We start from the raw sequence: 14,653 nt of genomic DNA, 5'->3' as shown, positions 1-14,653 counted from the left end.
TCCGATTTTTTGTCCGATTTCCTGTCCGATTTGTTCTTCGATTTCTTGTCCGATTTCATGTCCAACCTTTCCTCCGATTTTTGTCCGATTTCATGTCCGATTTTTATGTCCTTTTTCATGTCCGATTTCTTAACCAATCGTTCGTACGATTTTCAGTCCGATTTTTTTGTCCGATTTCTTGTCCGATTTTTTTTGTCCGATTTCATGTCCGATTTGATAGGCTTCTGTTCATGTCCAATTTTTCGTCCGATTCTTTGTCTGATTTTCATGACCAATTTCTTGTTCGATCTTTTGTCTGATCTCATGTCCGATTTCTAGCTTGTCTGAATTTTCATGTCCAATGTATTGTCCGATCTTTTGTTCCATCTCATGTCTGATTTCTTGTCCGATCTTTTGTCCGCTTTTTTCGCGATTTCTTGTCTGATTTCTTGTCCAATTTCCTAAAGACAATACCCAAAGAATAATCTCGTACCCCGATCTCACTCTGTTTCCTTTCCCTTGGCTGTGGGAGATCTGGGTACGAGATTACCAAAAGAACTGATCAGTTTAAGAAAGAAGTATTTTTGGACTAGTAGTAGAAAGTGAACTGAACAACTGGTAACTCGTTCCTGATGGGAACAATAGGATGTAGGCCAGGAGGCGGAGGTTCGCTATCAGGTGGGCTGAAGATTGAATGAAATAGTCATTGACGTCATTAAAAAGGTTGGCTTTAGCAAGAGTGACGTCCAAGAAACGTAGAGCTTATGATCACAAAATTTAGAGACGTTATTTTATCCATTGCTGATCCAAAAACACATAGACCTACGATCCTTCAACAGAATAAAATGGATAAGCAAACCGCCCTTCCCCCCGAAATCAAGAATGCGGTGTGCATAAGAGCGGAGACAACTTAAATCCTGCGAATTATAGACCTATCTCGCTAACATGCAAAGCGACTCAAGATCTCGAACATACTGTCCACAGCAACGCGATAAAACATTTGCAACAAAACTGAACTGCAACATGGCCTTATGAGCAAAACAATATACGGTAACACATCCAGTATTGATTTTGACGATTGACGATGTGACAAAGGCTATTCAAGATGGAAAGTCATGCTCGATTTTCAGCTTTCGATAAGGTCGCTCGCAAACGTCTCTTAGGAAAGTTACAGATTTTATGGTGTTCGTAGTCTCGTGAGTAATTGGTTTGAATCATTCTTTACGAACCGAACTCAAGGTCTGTTCTCTGTGATGGCAAATTCTCCATCCCTTCACCATTGACATCAGGGTTTCCGCAAGGTAAAGTTTAGGGCCACTACTATTTCTCCTCTTAGTCGACGATCTGTCTGACAACTTAAAATCCTTAGTCAGGCTATTTGCTGACGATCCATTGCCATATGGTGTCATCTCAACCGAGAGAATCAAGTGATAATACTGATGACGCGTCAATAACCCAGATTAGTTGAAAATTTGCGTCAGCCAATCAGAAGAGCTATGCAGATCTGGGTAATGACACGTCATCAGTATGGATTCTCAGACGTCATTTCGCAGGGAAACCAGTGAGGTGTCGCGAAATGCCGGCTGTTTTCACAGGATAGAGGATAGCCTGCGTAGCCGGCGGGGTCGTTCGCGCAAGGCAGGAAAGTTTTGGATGAGGGGCTGCGAAGTCGTGGGTAAAGACGCGAGAATGGTGCCTTCGCCGCCAAAACTCTCAAAGGCGCAGAAACAATTTCGCAAGCTACGCAGGCTAGCTAGAGGAGGGCCATTTGAACCAACGACAAACTCAACCCAACATACGACGTTTCCTCCGGGATACGCAACCTGGCCACAATAGTCTGAAGGAAGTGGCGCAGTGCATTCTTTGGGAGGGAGTGGGGTACTCACTTATACAAGCCATATAGGTTTGTGGCGCCACAAAGGTTATCGTTTTTGCACCGTTTCGGCCTGAAAACGGGTATGGCTTTTGGCCATTTTGGTCGGGCATGGGTTTCGAGGGAACTACGGAGGTGTATGAACGTATTTTCGTTTCAATTCCAAACGAATAAGAAGGAAAGAGTAATATGCAAATTCAGAAAGATTTTAAGACATCTTTTTGTTGGCGTTATTATCTAACTAAGGACGACATAATTTCTGGCTATGTATTTCTGAGGCCAGGTCTGAAAACGGGTATGGATTTTAGAGGCCAGTTCTGAAAATGGGTGTGGAAAGTGACATTTTTTGGTCTGAAATTAAATGGGGCCAGGATTTGGAGAACCGGGCGGGCACTCCAACAAGGATTCCCAGGAGTACCCCCTCCCCCCGGAGTATATTTCATCTCACAAACTTCCAGAGAATTACGACAGCCTAAAAACACCGGGTCATATTTTTTTAAATTCATGATTTATTCACACCTTTTCATTCTACAGCATTAAATCAACAGATGCCTGGAAGTGATAAAACCTAGAACCGTTGCAACAAAAGATGCTTGCCATATGTCGGGCCCGTTAACTTCGTTGAACTGATAGGTTTTAGGAGCTGAGTTAGTAGTTTGGAGTTCTGTCTGTTTACTCCAGTGGGCGTCGGAACTTCTCCCCTGCAAACTTAGCGTTAGCACCCAGCTCTTCCTCAATTCTGCGGAACAAAAAATAGTACAATAAGATTTTAGCTAAAACAAATTTATAAGGAAAATCCGATCTATTAAGAGAATAATAGACGTTATTTCCAAGCAGTAACTAGTTTCGTTTAGTTGCTTTCATTAAGAGTAACAGTTCTCGTTCCTGTTGTTTTTGGCGTTTTTATTGACCCCGACTTTGTCTCGTCCAGAAAAACGCAAAAAATATTTTGGCCAATATCCAGCTATCCTGATCTCACGCTTAACGCACATGTTATAGAAATATTAACAGCAGCGCAGGAAAGTACTGCCCAATAGCTTATATCCATTTGAATGTCCACACTTCAGAACAATATCTCTGAAGAAACTCGAACACTATACCTACCGTAATTAGGCAATATTATTTTAAACAACATATTTTTATTGGTAAATGCAGTCACCTGAGGAGCTGGTTGTATTTCGCCAAACGTTCAGATCTGCAGGGAGCTCCAGTTTTGATCTAAAACAAAAAAAAAACATTGCGAAAAGTCTTCATTTGAGGGCCATCACGCTAATCTTGGCCAATCACGATACGTCCAGACAATCGAATAAACCAATCAGATCTAAATACAACTACATATAGTCGGCTCAAGCGTGGGAAAATGTACGTAAGTCACCGCTTGTTCTTACTGTTGATTGGTCTACAAATTGGCGTGAAATTTTTCAGCCAATCACAGAGGAAGCGACTCCATTGAGCACAATCAATGAACCGAGTAAGGCGTTATAAACACGGGTGGGTATTTTCATACAAATCACACCGCGGAAATGAAGCCTTCGACGCAGGGTATAACTCCTTGGGAACGTGGAATAAATAAATAAATAAAAAACAATGATAAATGTTAAAGAGAAGCGCATTTGAAGCATTTACAGGTAGCACAAAACTAATATTTCTTAAGCATTGGTTCTGTTGGAGAAAAATTTTCAAAATCTTATCGTACCTGACCAGCACACAGTCCTACCACCAAATCAGCAATGGTGGTATCTTCTGTTTCTCCACTACGGTGACTAACCATCACACCCCAGCCATTGCTCTGTGCCAGTTTACATCTGATAACACAAACAAACAAACATTAACAGCTGTAAAGATACAAGGTTGTTTTGGAGAAAGATACTTTATTTTCTGTCTGACACAGGTGTCCCAATTTGCCCGCGAGGCATATCGCATTTAAACACATTTGTCTACAACACAGGACAAATTTTGACACATCACCGTTCAATATTCTAACTCTGTTTAAAACGACCTTTGAACGGCTAGGCGTCTCAATTTTCGTACGCCGGTTAAGGTGGTTGTGTGTGAGCGTGTGGGCAGAATACATAAACGCACGAATTCAAACGGTTTAAAATAAGTACTGATTCAGCTACACACTCACACTATAGTCAACTGACCCTTGTGGTAATTGTCGAATCGCTCAGTGAGTTTTTCCCTATTGGTTTCGATCAAGGGCATGATTCCTTTTGAAAACTTTCTTACAGAAGCAAGTGTTTTTAGTTAAGCCACACGAAAAATACATAGTTTCGAAGTTCTCGCTTGCCAATCCTTGCTTCCTAAACTAGGACCCAAGGTACCTCAAATAAGTTATATTCAGAATTTCCACAAGTCCCAAGATGGCTTGCTGCCATTTCAGCTTAAATTGCATGAAATTAAGGCTAGACACAAACAACAACTGTAAAAATAAATGAAAACAGAACTGGAAAACAGTGTAAATTTAAGTTCTTAACTTGACATTAACTTTTAGGGAAAATTTTATCAACACATCCAGACTTTCTTTTACAACACGTTATACACCTCCAAATCTGATTACATCACTGTGTTCATATTATAATTGCATCGCTGTTGTATCTGCTGCTTATGTCGCTACATAAGAGTGCAATACTCTTGCACCTTAAATGTAATAAGTACAAAACAAGGATACCGATAGTCTATTCAGAATTAATTACTGATATCTCACACTTACGCTTCAATGGATTCTGTGACTGAGCCAATCTGATTCACTTTCAGCAAAAGACAGTTACAGGCTTTTTTCTCAACGGCCATTTTGATGCTACGAAAAGAAAAAGGATATTCTTGAAACAGATAATAACTCAAATATGGCACAATTATTTATTGTTGTAAAGAACACCACGAAGCTTGCCTCAAAATGCATCAACTTCCCTTGTATCATTATTGTACCATACGAATGGATTTTCATTTTATAGTTACTTAACTTAAACTCACCGTTTTGGGTTTGTAACAGTGAGGTCATCTCTGAAAAGAACAAGGAAAGAAAGACAAAACTAAGTTTCATGTCCAAGACAAGTAGTTTGGTTGAAGAAGGGCCAATTAAGCATGCTCACAGACACTGTTAATTACTACCTATTTTTAATCAAATATTCCCTACACAAAAGATGCATAATGTAACAGTTACCTCTACCCTGTGATTAAAGGGTGCCTTAAACAAAACTTAAAAAATCCTAATCCTAAATCCTAATGCCTGACTCAGGACTTTAAAGCAATGTTAATTTGACCACGACAATCTCATGCTCTGGCAAATTTTGCATTCCATCCTCCCATGTATCTCTTTCTCTCCCCTCCCTCCCAACCCTTGTGCATGTAATTTGGTTTACAGAGAAAGCCAGTCAAAAGGGATGGTTCCTTAAAGGGTTTTCACAAATCATCCTTCTTGCAAACTCAAGGGGGTAGGGTAGAGGAGAGGGTGGGGGAGGGGGAGGAGGGGAGGCTGTTGCAAGGCAGAAAGCCCTTACCCAACAATCTGGATGGACACCTTCTGTGTCAAGGCTGTCCAATTGGCCCAGTCATCTTGGTCAAAGGCATCTTCAATAGACACCACTGAAAGGAAAGGAAAGTGGGATATTTAATTTACTTGCTACAGTCATCTCTCTCCAAAAAAGACACCCTCAGGGACCAGCCTCCACCATCATCACTGTCCATCTTAAAAATGGTGTCTTTTGGACAGAGTTGAATGCAATTCAGTAACAATGCAAGCAAAAATGCGTGGGATATTTTAGAGTATTTCTTTTTAAATGAAAATAGCAATTCACTATATATTGATTAGTGGAGTGTAAATTAACTTAGGTACCAGTAAATACTTCCTGGTAAAACCAAACACATATACCAGTATTCATATTATTATTATTTTTTGTATTTCTGTTTATGTGAACACGTTTGGGTATCCAAGAAGTTCAAACCAGAAGTTACTTGTAAATTCTGCAGTGACACAAGAAAACCACTGCTGTTCCTAAAGTGCTTTTGCCATCAGCCACCTTCTCCGTGCTGAGCTCGAGAATGAACAAAAATAATTTTTTTTACGTTAAAAGAACACAAGTCTTGCCTGGATAATCAGCGATGAATCCTTCATACATTGCAGCCAACTGATCACCAGAAATCTGAAAATACCAAAGCATCAGCATACCTTTCCTCAGTGACATGTTTTAACACTGAGAAAATACAGGTCAGAAGATTTTAAATAGATCTTAACTACATTAAACAGCCAGCTTGTGTTTTTCCAAGATATAATTGCCACACATTTCCAGGATTAATGTCTGGATTCTAGGGTGAAGTCAAACTTACTTCTGAAGAAATTCTTTGGAGTCAATGATGTATTTAACTTGCAGCACAAGCCAGATTTGGCTAATTCTGACCCTGTTTCAAGCAAAACAAATTTTGATGAAGTTCTTACCCATTTTGAAGGATCTGAGTTTGGATTCTTGAAGTCCAGATCATACTTTCCTTCTTTGTAGAATTCTATTAAACAAAATTGAAACAACATTTCCCCAATTATACTCAACAAAAACATATAGAAAGCATATACATACAGACATGAACTTTATTTTCACGCAAATTGTAGGGTAGCAAGAAAGGCTAATACAGGGCTTCTGATATTTCGCGGAAAAAAAAGCAAAATTTTGCGGGATTTTCAGGGGCAAATTTGCAGAAAAATCGGCCGATTTCACGGGATTTTCGCGGGAAAAAAGTCAAAATTCGCAGAACAATCGGCCGATTTCGGGCGATTTTCGCGGGAGTAAAGTCAAAATTCGCAGAAAAATCCGCCCATTTCGCGGGATTTTAGCGGAAAAAGTCAATTTTCGAAGGATTTTCAGAGGCAAATTTTTAGGAAAATCAGCCGATTTCAGGGAAATTTCGGGGGGAAACTTCGCCAAGAAACAATCAGAAAAAACAGCCGATTTCACTGGTTTTTTTTGGCAAATTTCGCTAAAATCGATCAATTTTGCATCGATATGACCAACGTTGGTGAACGTTTTTTTAAATAGGGATAATCATTTGCTCTTTCAGCAACAGTTCGCTCCAGAAATGAGTGAATGTTAAAGCCATTAACATTATGGTTAGTGCCCAGTTTTTCGCAACGTTCATCTAAAAATGCCTGGTAGTTTTGGGACGTTGTTTACTCGTTGCAGTGACGAAGTTTCAAGCTAAATTTGGACGTTGGGGGTGAATAAAACCGGTCTAATAGCCAAGATAAGTATTAAATATGTTTTGCCGACATGTATTTGGAAATATTTCTGGCGGATTTCGCGGTATTTCGCGTTTTTTTGGGAATTTCGCGGGATTTCGCTAATAGTATTGACCAACATAAACAAATAATAAAGAAATTTATTCAAAGATTGACATTAGTATATCTAACATGATTCTTGAAGAATTGTATTCTAGCCATATTTAGCAACAGCTAAGGTCAAAATAATAATTATTATTCATAATAAGTCAATCATCAAGACAAGGTAAAGTCATACCAGAGGCAGCAACATCCATGCCAATTTTAATCTTATCGGTATAGCCTGCATTTGCAATAGCAATCTTCAATAACTCCAGTCCTGCAAAGTTAATTTACGTGCCATACAAAATTATTAATAACATTTTTTCCCATGTGGTAGTACAGTGGATGAACCTCCGTATAACGAAGTCCTTTCAAGTTTAAGTCCTTGGTATAACGAACAATAATAGAACATACAAAACATATGAAAACGAACCTCGATATAATAAAACCTTGTTTAATATAGTGAACAAATTTTGCCAGTCTCTTGCCACTTTCTCATATCCAGGTTCCACTGTCCTGTGCTGTGACATAGCCTTTTCCTTTTAATTCACTTTCCAGTTGTAAGTGTAGTTTTCCGCATTGTTTTGTAAATTCAAGGAAAACTCAAGCTCACAAAGTTGTAAAAGTAAAAGAAATTCAGCAGGGTAAATATGAATGATTAGTCTTTGAAATAATAGTGATCCATGTTTGAAATCCATGTGTGAAGTGGACATAAAAATGTCAAATAACAAGATTGTTTCTAATTTGGGATATCTAAGACTATGAAGTATGTTATAGCCTCTAACCTTCCCTGTTGTCCTGGATGTTAGGGGCAAAACCTCCCTCGTCACCAACATTGGTAGCTGAAAAAAGTGAAAAAAAAGAACACTGAGATCAAAGACTTAAACTGTTACATCATGGTCAACACAAACACCTATAAATCATAAATTGACGTTAATTCAGGTTGTTCCTTTTGTACAGGAGTAGTAACAAAATTTAATGGATAAGTAAACTTGCTTTGAAAACTTAGAAATTCCTTTTTATGCTAGCAACCAGCGCATTTGATCGTAATGTTCCTCATACACATGTACTGGAGTCCCTTTTCTTAGGAAAAGTGATGGAACTGAATAACAGCAAGATAAGTTTATAAAAAATACCATCAATTCCATATTTCTTCTTCACTACGCTCTTGAGGTTCTGATAGATTTCTGCACCCATCCTCATTGCCTCACTGAAACTACTCGCACCTTTTGAATAAAGATAAAAAAACATACTTGGTCAACTCATGCACAACTTTATCTTAAGTTGCTGCTGAATGCTTCCATCAATACTGTGGAATCATAATAAGCACTACTTTGAACAAGTTCAAAGCATTTGGAAACACTTACCAGTTGGGAGCAGCATAAATTCCTGCATGGCAAGTTTATTTCCTGCGTGACTTCCACCATTGATGACATTAAATGCTGGAACTGGAAGAATGACTTCCTTGTTGCCAGCCAGGTCTGCAATGTGTCTGTAAAGCGGAACTCCCTGAAAAAATAATTAGTAAACCTCCTTAGTACAGACACCGATGTGCACACAGAGACAAGTCTCCACTTTACAGAGGTATTTGTAAATGGAGATAGGAACTGTTCATGCTTGGTGGGTTTGCCTTAAAAATAGGATTATAAATTACATCATCAATTCCCTTCTTTGAAACTAATTAATAAAACCTAATTATCAGCAATTTATAATAATTACAATAATAATAATACAAAAATTTAAAAGGGTGAAAATGCATTATTCAAATACCACACATTATAATTTTATTCTCATTGACTTTCTTCACTTTCCCTCAAATTTTACAGTATGCTAATTATTTGTTCGCAATTCCCAATAAAAGGTCGACATCTGCCGGCCATCAGTAGTACCGTAATGGAGCCCCTGGTTTTCAGAGTTGTTGGCATATGCAGAAATGATCAGTTACATGTAAGTTGTTTTCACCTTATGAGCAGCTCCAGCTTTGCAAACAGCAAGAGAGACACCAAGGATTGCATTGGCACCAAGTTTAGCTAGAACACAGAGAACAAAATAATGTTTAAGAGTAAACACACATTTCTTATCAAATCAGTTATAGTCAATGTCTTTTATTTTGCATAATTTATCATCATCATCATCATCGTCATCATTATCATTATTATTATTATTATTATTATTATTATTATTAATACAAGGCTGTCATTAAGGTTTAAAGTATCTAGTCTCTCATGGAAAGTTGCCAGTCATTTATCACACAAATCTTCCTGTTTTTTGTTATGTTTGACTCCTTTTCCCAGCCAGTTGATTTTACTGCAGTAGCCAGATAAAAGAGCCCACTGATGGCTACTTAAAACAGGCTTGTTATAAAGAGAGCTGTAGATGGCATTTCAGATGTTTTTATTTTTCACTCATCATACAGTAGAACAAATCACAAAATGTACAGTGTACCATGGGGATTTAAACCAAACTTCACATTCAAGTAGTTGGCACCTACATGAACTCAATTATTATTTTTCAATTAATCATCCAAGATGTACCACTGTAAAAAATCTAACAGTACTGACAGAGGTTTGTTCCACAGTAGCCATTACACTTGCAACTTGTGCTATTAGGTAATGACAAGAGATTATTCATATCTTGCAGCTAACTTACTAGTCTCCCTTGCAGCCGCTTTTAGTGTCGTCACAGAGGAGCATTGCGTGACAACACTAAAAACGGCTGTGAGGGAGACTACTTACTTAGTAGATCCTACTGCACTTTTCAAAAATGCAAACTCTGAAGTTCAAAAGCCACCTTCACAGTAATATTGCATTTTTCACCGCTGTCAATCATAATTACGATCACAAGCAAGGAACCTTTAAACGTAGAAACACACAAAGTGGATCGAGATCCACCAATCACAGATCACAAACCATGACCTTCTAAACTTCTGTTTCCTAAGAGGTCTGCTAGGATGATTGATGGCATTGCAAAATACAAATGTCAGTTGGCTTTTGAACTTAAGAATTCGCGTGTTTTTGAAAAGTGCCGTAATATACTAGTACTACAAAATTAATGGTAGATGGTGTACTTTGTAGAGAAGATTCAAGGCATTAACTAACATTTATTCTCAGTCCCATCAAGTTCCAACATGATTTTGTCAACCTCAGCTTGTTTAGTTACATCAATATTCTGAAACAAAACAAATCTATCAATAATGTGTGTCATCCCAAGCCTTAAACTTTATGGGGAAATTGTCACGTTTTTCAATCAAAATTACAGGCAAATGCTAACTTTAATCAAACTTTTGGTTCAAATTAATTAGACAATGTCTTATTACATTATATACAACTCTCTGCAGAAGGCCTCAGGAAAAAACTCTCCAGATAGGATTACATTCCATGCACGCCGGACGACATGAGTTCAAGTAGTCAATGTGACTCTTTAGTAATACAGACTTATTCTATTCCCCACACATTAATAATTATTTGATTATAACAGTACAATATGAACATGGTTTACATGCACCTTCTCAATCAAGGCAGGTCCAATAACTTTATTGACATTCTCAACTGCTTTCAAGACACCTTTAATGCAACAATAATAAATTCCATTATTGATTTAACAATAAATATTTTATTATAATTTGCAAACAACTAGTACTTTTGCTTGTCAGCATTGTAAATAGCTGACACAACAAATAATAAATTCTTCTTGGTAGTTTTTGTTTTAAAAGCAGTACTTACTTACAGTGCTTACTTATATGGAGGACAAAAAGTTAGAATTACCTTCTACAGCAAAATAAACAAACCACAAGAAATTACTACTCAGTGGCTTTCATTTGAACGGTCATTCCATAGGATTTGATTCATGACTTAAAAGTTAGAAACACCTTGTACAAAATAATAAACAACACCAAAGGAGAGTACTCTTCAGTAACTTTTATTTAAATGATCACACTATGGGATTTCCACTGCAGACTCAAAAGTCAGAACCACCTTACAGGGATGTCATGGTTATGCTGCACTCAGCTGTAGTTCTTGGCCAAAACAGCCTCTCAAGCAGCCCCCCACCCCCCCACCTGCTAATCTTTGTTGATGAGTTAAATAATTAAAAACTGTATGTAATATCACCTTTGCCAAGAAATCGTTTTGGATCCTTGTCCCGGAGCTCCAAAGCTTCATAAATCCCAGTGGATGCACCAGAAGGAACTGCAGCACGATATAGGCCTGAAAATAAAAAAAAAATACAGTCAAAAATCTACTCAATGGCAACTGTAGGGATAAAATCACCTTTGGTTCAGACAATAAAAGCAATTTTGTTACTAGCCAGCTACCTCCCTGAAGAGAGGGTGGGTGCCTAACATTGGACTGTTACCATGCATGTAGACCATGCACTGCTGAAAAAACCTTCACAACCCGCTCAAAACATCTGGTCAGAAAGAAAACCTCTTAGAGATATTTCAAGCAACAACAATTTGCCGTCTGTCCACCTTTGAATTGCAAACCCCATTTAAGACTTATGATTCTCCCAAACCAATACCCTGTTCAGCAACACACTCATTATGGCCAAAAAAGAGATTACCCCTCCTCCCCTCCATGGGTTTGAGCAATGTCTTACTCACCCTTAGAAGTTGTGATATCAACTTCCACTGTAGGATTTCCACGACTGTCAAATATTTCACGAGCTTGGATCTTGCTGACACCAGACATATTTGCTAAGAAAATTAACAAAAAAAATATTAAAAAATAAATAAATAAAAGTTTGAATGCCTACATGTATATATATGTTAGAGGTCAAAATTAAATTTAGCTTAGAATTTTTTAACCTAGGTTGATTCTCAATTTTCATCGTTTCCTAGCCCTAATAATTAGGGCTATTCATGAATATAGGGCTAGAAACAAAGGAAATTGAGAATCAACTCAGGTCAAAAAATTTTAATCTGAATATAATTTTGACCTGTAACATATACCCCAGAAAATTACAACCTTCTTAAACCCGGAAGAACCTTCAAATACATGGGGAAGAGGTTCTGATTTTCATTTTTGCATAATAAGGGACATTCTCTGCTTACTACACAGCATTCCCCGGCTAACGTGCGATAGCCTATGACTATTTTCTATTTAGAAATGGAGCCTCTTTCACAATAATCTACTGTTAAGTTACACCTTTCTCCTGCCACTAGAATTCTTTGTGAAAACCCTGAAAGGAGGTGGCCAAATACCAGTACATTTTATAGTTCAATGGTGATAATATTAATAAGATTTTGTAAGATACAGTAGTTGTAAGACACACTTGATACCCTGTAAATTTCCAAAATATTTTATATACTTTTTCTAGTTTTGAAAGGGAGAAACATTATTTTAACAATTTAGTTTAGACTTAAACTTAATGAAAAATTCAAAACAATGACAACATGCAGCAGAAATGTCAGAAAACAGAGGATTTGCTGAAGTTGTTTATTAATAATCAATGACTACAAAATAAGGAAATTACAATAACAGATAACATTTAAGTCAATCTAAGCAGAAAAGTGTGTGGCTTATACAATAGATGCAGCAGTTGGTACGTGGTGATCTACGTTAATCAGGTTTAAGGGGCGCGGTCTTCAAATAACGGGAGTTGAAAAATCACCTTGTGCAGTGACAGGGGAGGTGGAGAAATAACGCCTGAACTGGCAAGAGGAAAAAGTTATTCGCCTGGCCAGGGACTGGGATGACGTTAGGAATTTCATTCCATTCAGCACAACAAACACTTGTATCCCCAGCAAAACATCCTGCATATACAGAGTAATTATTTTCAGAAGTGGAATTATGGTTGATTTATTTAACTTCATACACCACAGGAAAACATAACAGATTCCCATTTTTGGATATTTTAGGGTATTTAAAAAATACCCACAAAAATCCCAAATTTGGAAGAGTGAGACAAGTCCCAATCAGGGAACTTGGTTGGGAATTCCCTGGTTGGGACTTGTCTCACTTTGCCAAATTTGGGATTTTTATGGGTATTCTTTAACTACCCTAAAATATCCAAAAATGGGAATCCATTATTTTTTCCTGTGCACCAGGCACCAGAGACCTAAAAACAGCCTTAAAGACAGAGAAATTTTGCGCCCTTGCCCTTAGGCTTTCATTACCGAAGGCCGGTTTCCTGGACAAGTTGAAACAATGTAGGTAAAGTCAATTACAAGTTAACTCAGTATTTTTCCTAGTTGGGTCCAGAGTTATTTAGCCCTAATAATATTATTTATAGGAGAGAAAAAAAGGAAATTCTCGTTTAACCTGAGGATAGATTTAATGTGGCCTGTAGGACGAAGGACTTTTTGTACTTCATCAATGTGACTTTGTTGCTCTCTCAGCTTGCTTTACGAATTTTTTTGCTTTGAAATTTGTGAGGTTGACTTGTGGCAAGTCTAGACATTTTTTTGCAGATATTCCAAGAGAAACAGAGAGAAACATTAATGTTCTTTTGACCATAAAGCCACCATGACACCACAAGAACTGGTATCATATCATGGGTGGAGCCTCCACATACATGTACCCCAATCTGCATCGTACCTCCTTTCTAAAACCTAACAAACTAAGCAAAGGAGTTCTGAAATAATTTACAACTTTCATTGGCCTAATCCACTTGTGAAAGTTAAGAGAATCTGAAACTATTTTAATTCTCACTTTCATTCAGGGTTTGCAGGTAGGTCATGTAATTTCCCCTTTTTAAGAAAAAAAACTGACGAAAATGTTATGTGGTGCAATAAACAACCGAACAAATAAGAGGTGAATGGGCTCTGAATAGAAGCTTTCAGAACTGATAAAAAATTGAGTTTAGAAAGTTACTCAGAGATCTGTTTCTATCAAAAACAGGTCCTAGTAAGAACAAATTCAAAACTCCTAGTATAGATTGGGTGTGGTAACTTCATAAACATTTGATCGGCAAAAAGTAAACAAAACCTAACAGCGAGAGGAAACCTGGGGCCACGTATCTTTCGTGACGAAAAAATTAAATACAATTCTGATAAGTAAATAATAATTCATTACATTTGATCCAGGAAAAGGGGCACAGTTGTGCGTGCTGCGAGTCACATTTATCCGTGTAAGCTAGCTTTTAGTGACAAAGATCTCTCTAAACTTTGTCCTGCAGAAAAAACATCCTACTGAAAAATAAACCCAGAGTTTGAATCATTTAGCGATCTTCAGAGATGTCAAACTCGTTTTCTTGTAAAGAGCTTAGAACGTCTACTCTCCGGTCTCGAATTAGGAAATCGAGCAAATGCAGTCGTCTTGTAGAGATGCTTCTGACTGCATTTCACGCCAAATTTAGAACTCTTTGATGTGTAAATACAGCAAAAGTAACGTAGTATGAACTTACGGTTTACTGAAGCTCCAGATTCCGAGATCTCACTACCAAAAGCGCAGAGAAACGTCCGCAGATCGAAGAGATCAAGAAAGTCAGCGAACTAACACAGATCTGCAAATATCACGCCGCATCCGATTGGTCAGAAAAGGATCGTCTGATAG

At 37.8% G+C, this 14,653-nt stretch overlaps 1 protein-coding gene across 2 annotated transcripts; it reads right to left on the bottom strand.

Annotated features, from left to right (window-relative positions):
- Nucleotides 1–2,340: 2,340 nt before the first annotated feature.
- Nucleotides 2,341–14,647, bottom strand: LOC140943414 (alpha-enolase-like). 2 transcript variants are annotated; one of them, XM_073392498.1, is made up of 19 exons: nucleotides 14,505–14,613; nucleotides 12,771–12,912; nucleotides 11,761–11,853; nucleotides 11,270–11,365; nucleotides 10,665–10,723; nucleotides 10,259–10,328; nucleotides 9,123–9,190; nucleotides 8,528–8,669; nucleotides 8,297–8,386; nucleotides 7,946–8,002; nucleotides 7,357–7,437; nucleotides 6,288–6,352; nucleotides 5,940–5,994; nucleotides 5,353–5,437; nucleotides 4,826–4,855; nucleotides 4,566–4,652; nucleotides 3,549–3,657; nucleotides 3,012–3,070; nucleotides 2,341–2,591 (listed from the first exon to the last, which is right to left on the bottom strand). In XM_073392498.1, exons 2-19 carry the CDS (start codon nucleotides 12,868–12,870, stop codon nucleotides 2,525–2,527), a joined length of 1,413 nt encoding a protein of 470 aa, XP_073248599.1. In that variant the 5' UTR covers nucleotides 12,871–12,912; nucleotides 14,505–14,613; the 3' UTR covers nucleotides 2,341–2,524. The 2 variants fall into 2 exon arrangements, with proteins under 2 accessions (XP_073248599.1, XP_073248606.1); XM_073392505.1 differs by lacking the exon at nucleotides 12,771–12,912 and having other exon boundaries at nucleotides 14,505–14,647.
- Between the last annotated feature and the right edge of the window lie 6 nt (nucleotides 14,648–14,653).

Source organism: Porites lutea, chromosome 1 (genome assembly GCF_958299795.1).
Source record: "Porites lutea chromosome 1, jaPorLute2.1, whole genome shotgun sequence".
Taxonomy (NCBI): Eukaryota; Metazoa; Cnidaria; class Anthozoa; order Scleractinia; family Poritidae; genus Porites; species Porites lutea.
This window is presented reverse-complemented; position numbering and strand designations above follow the sequence as displayed.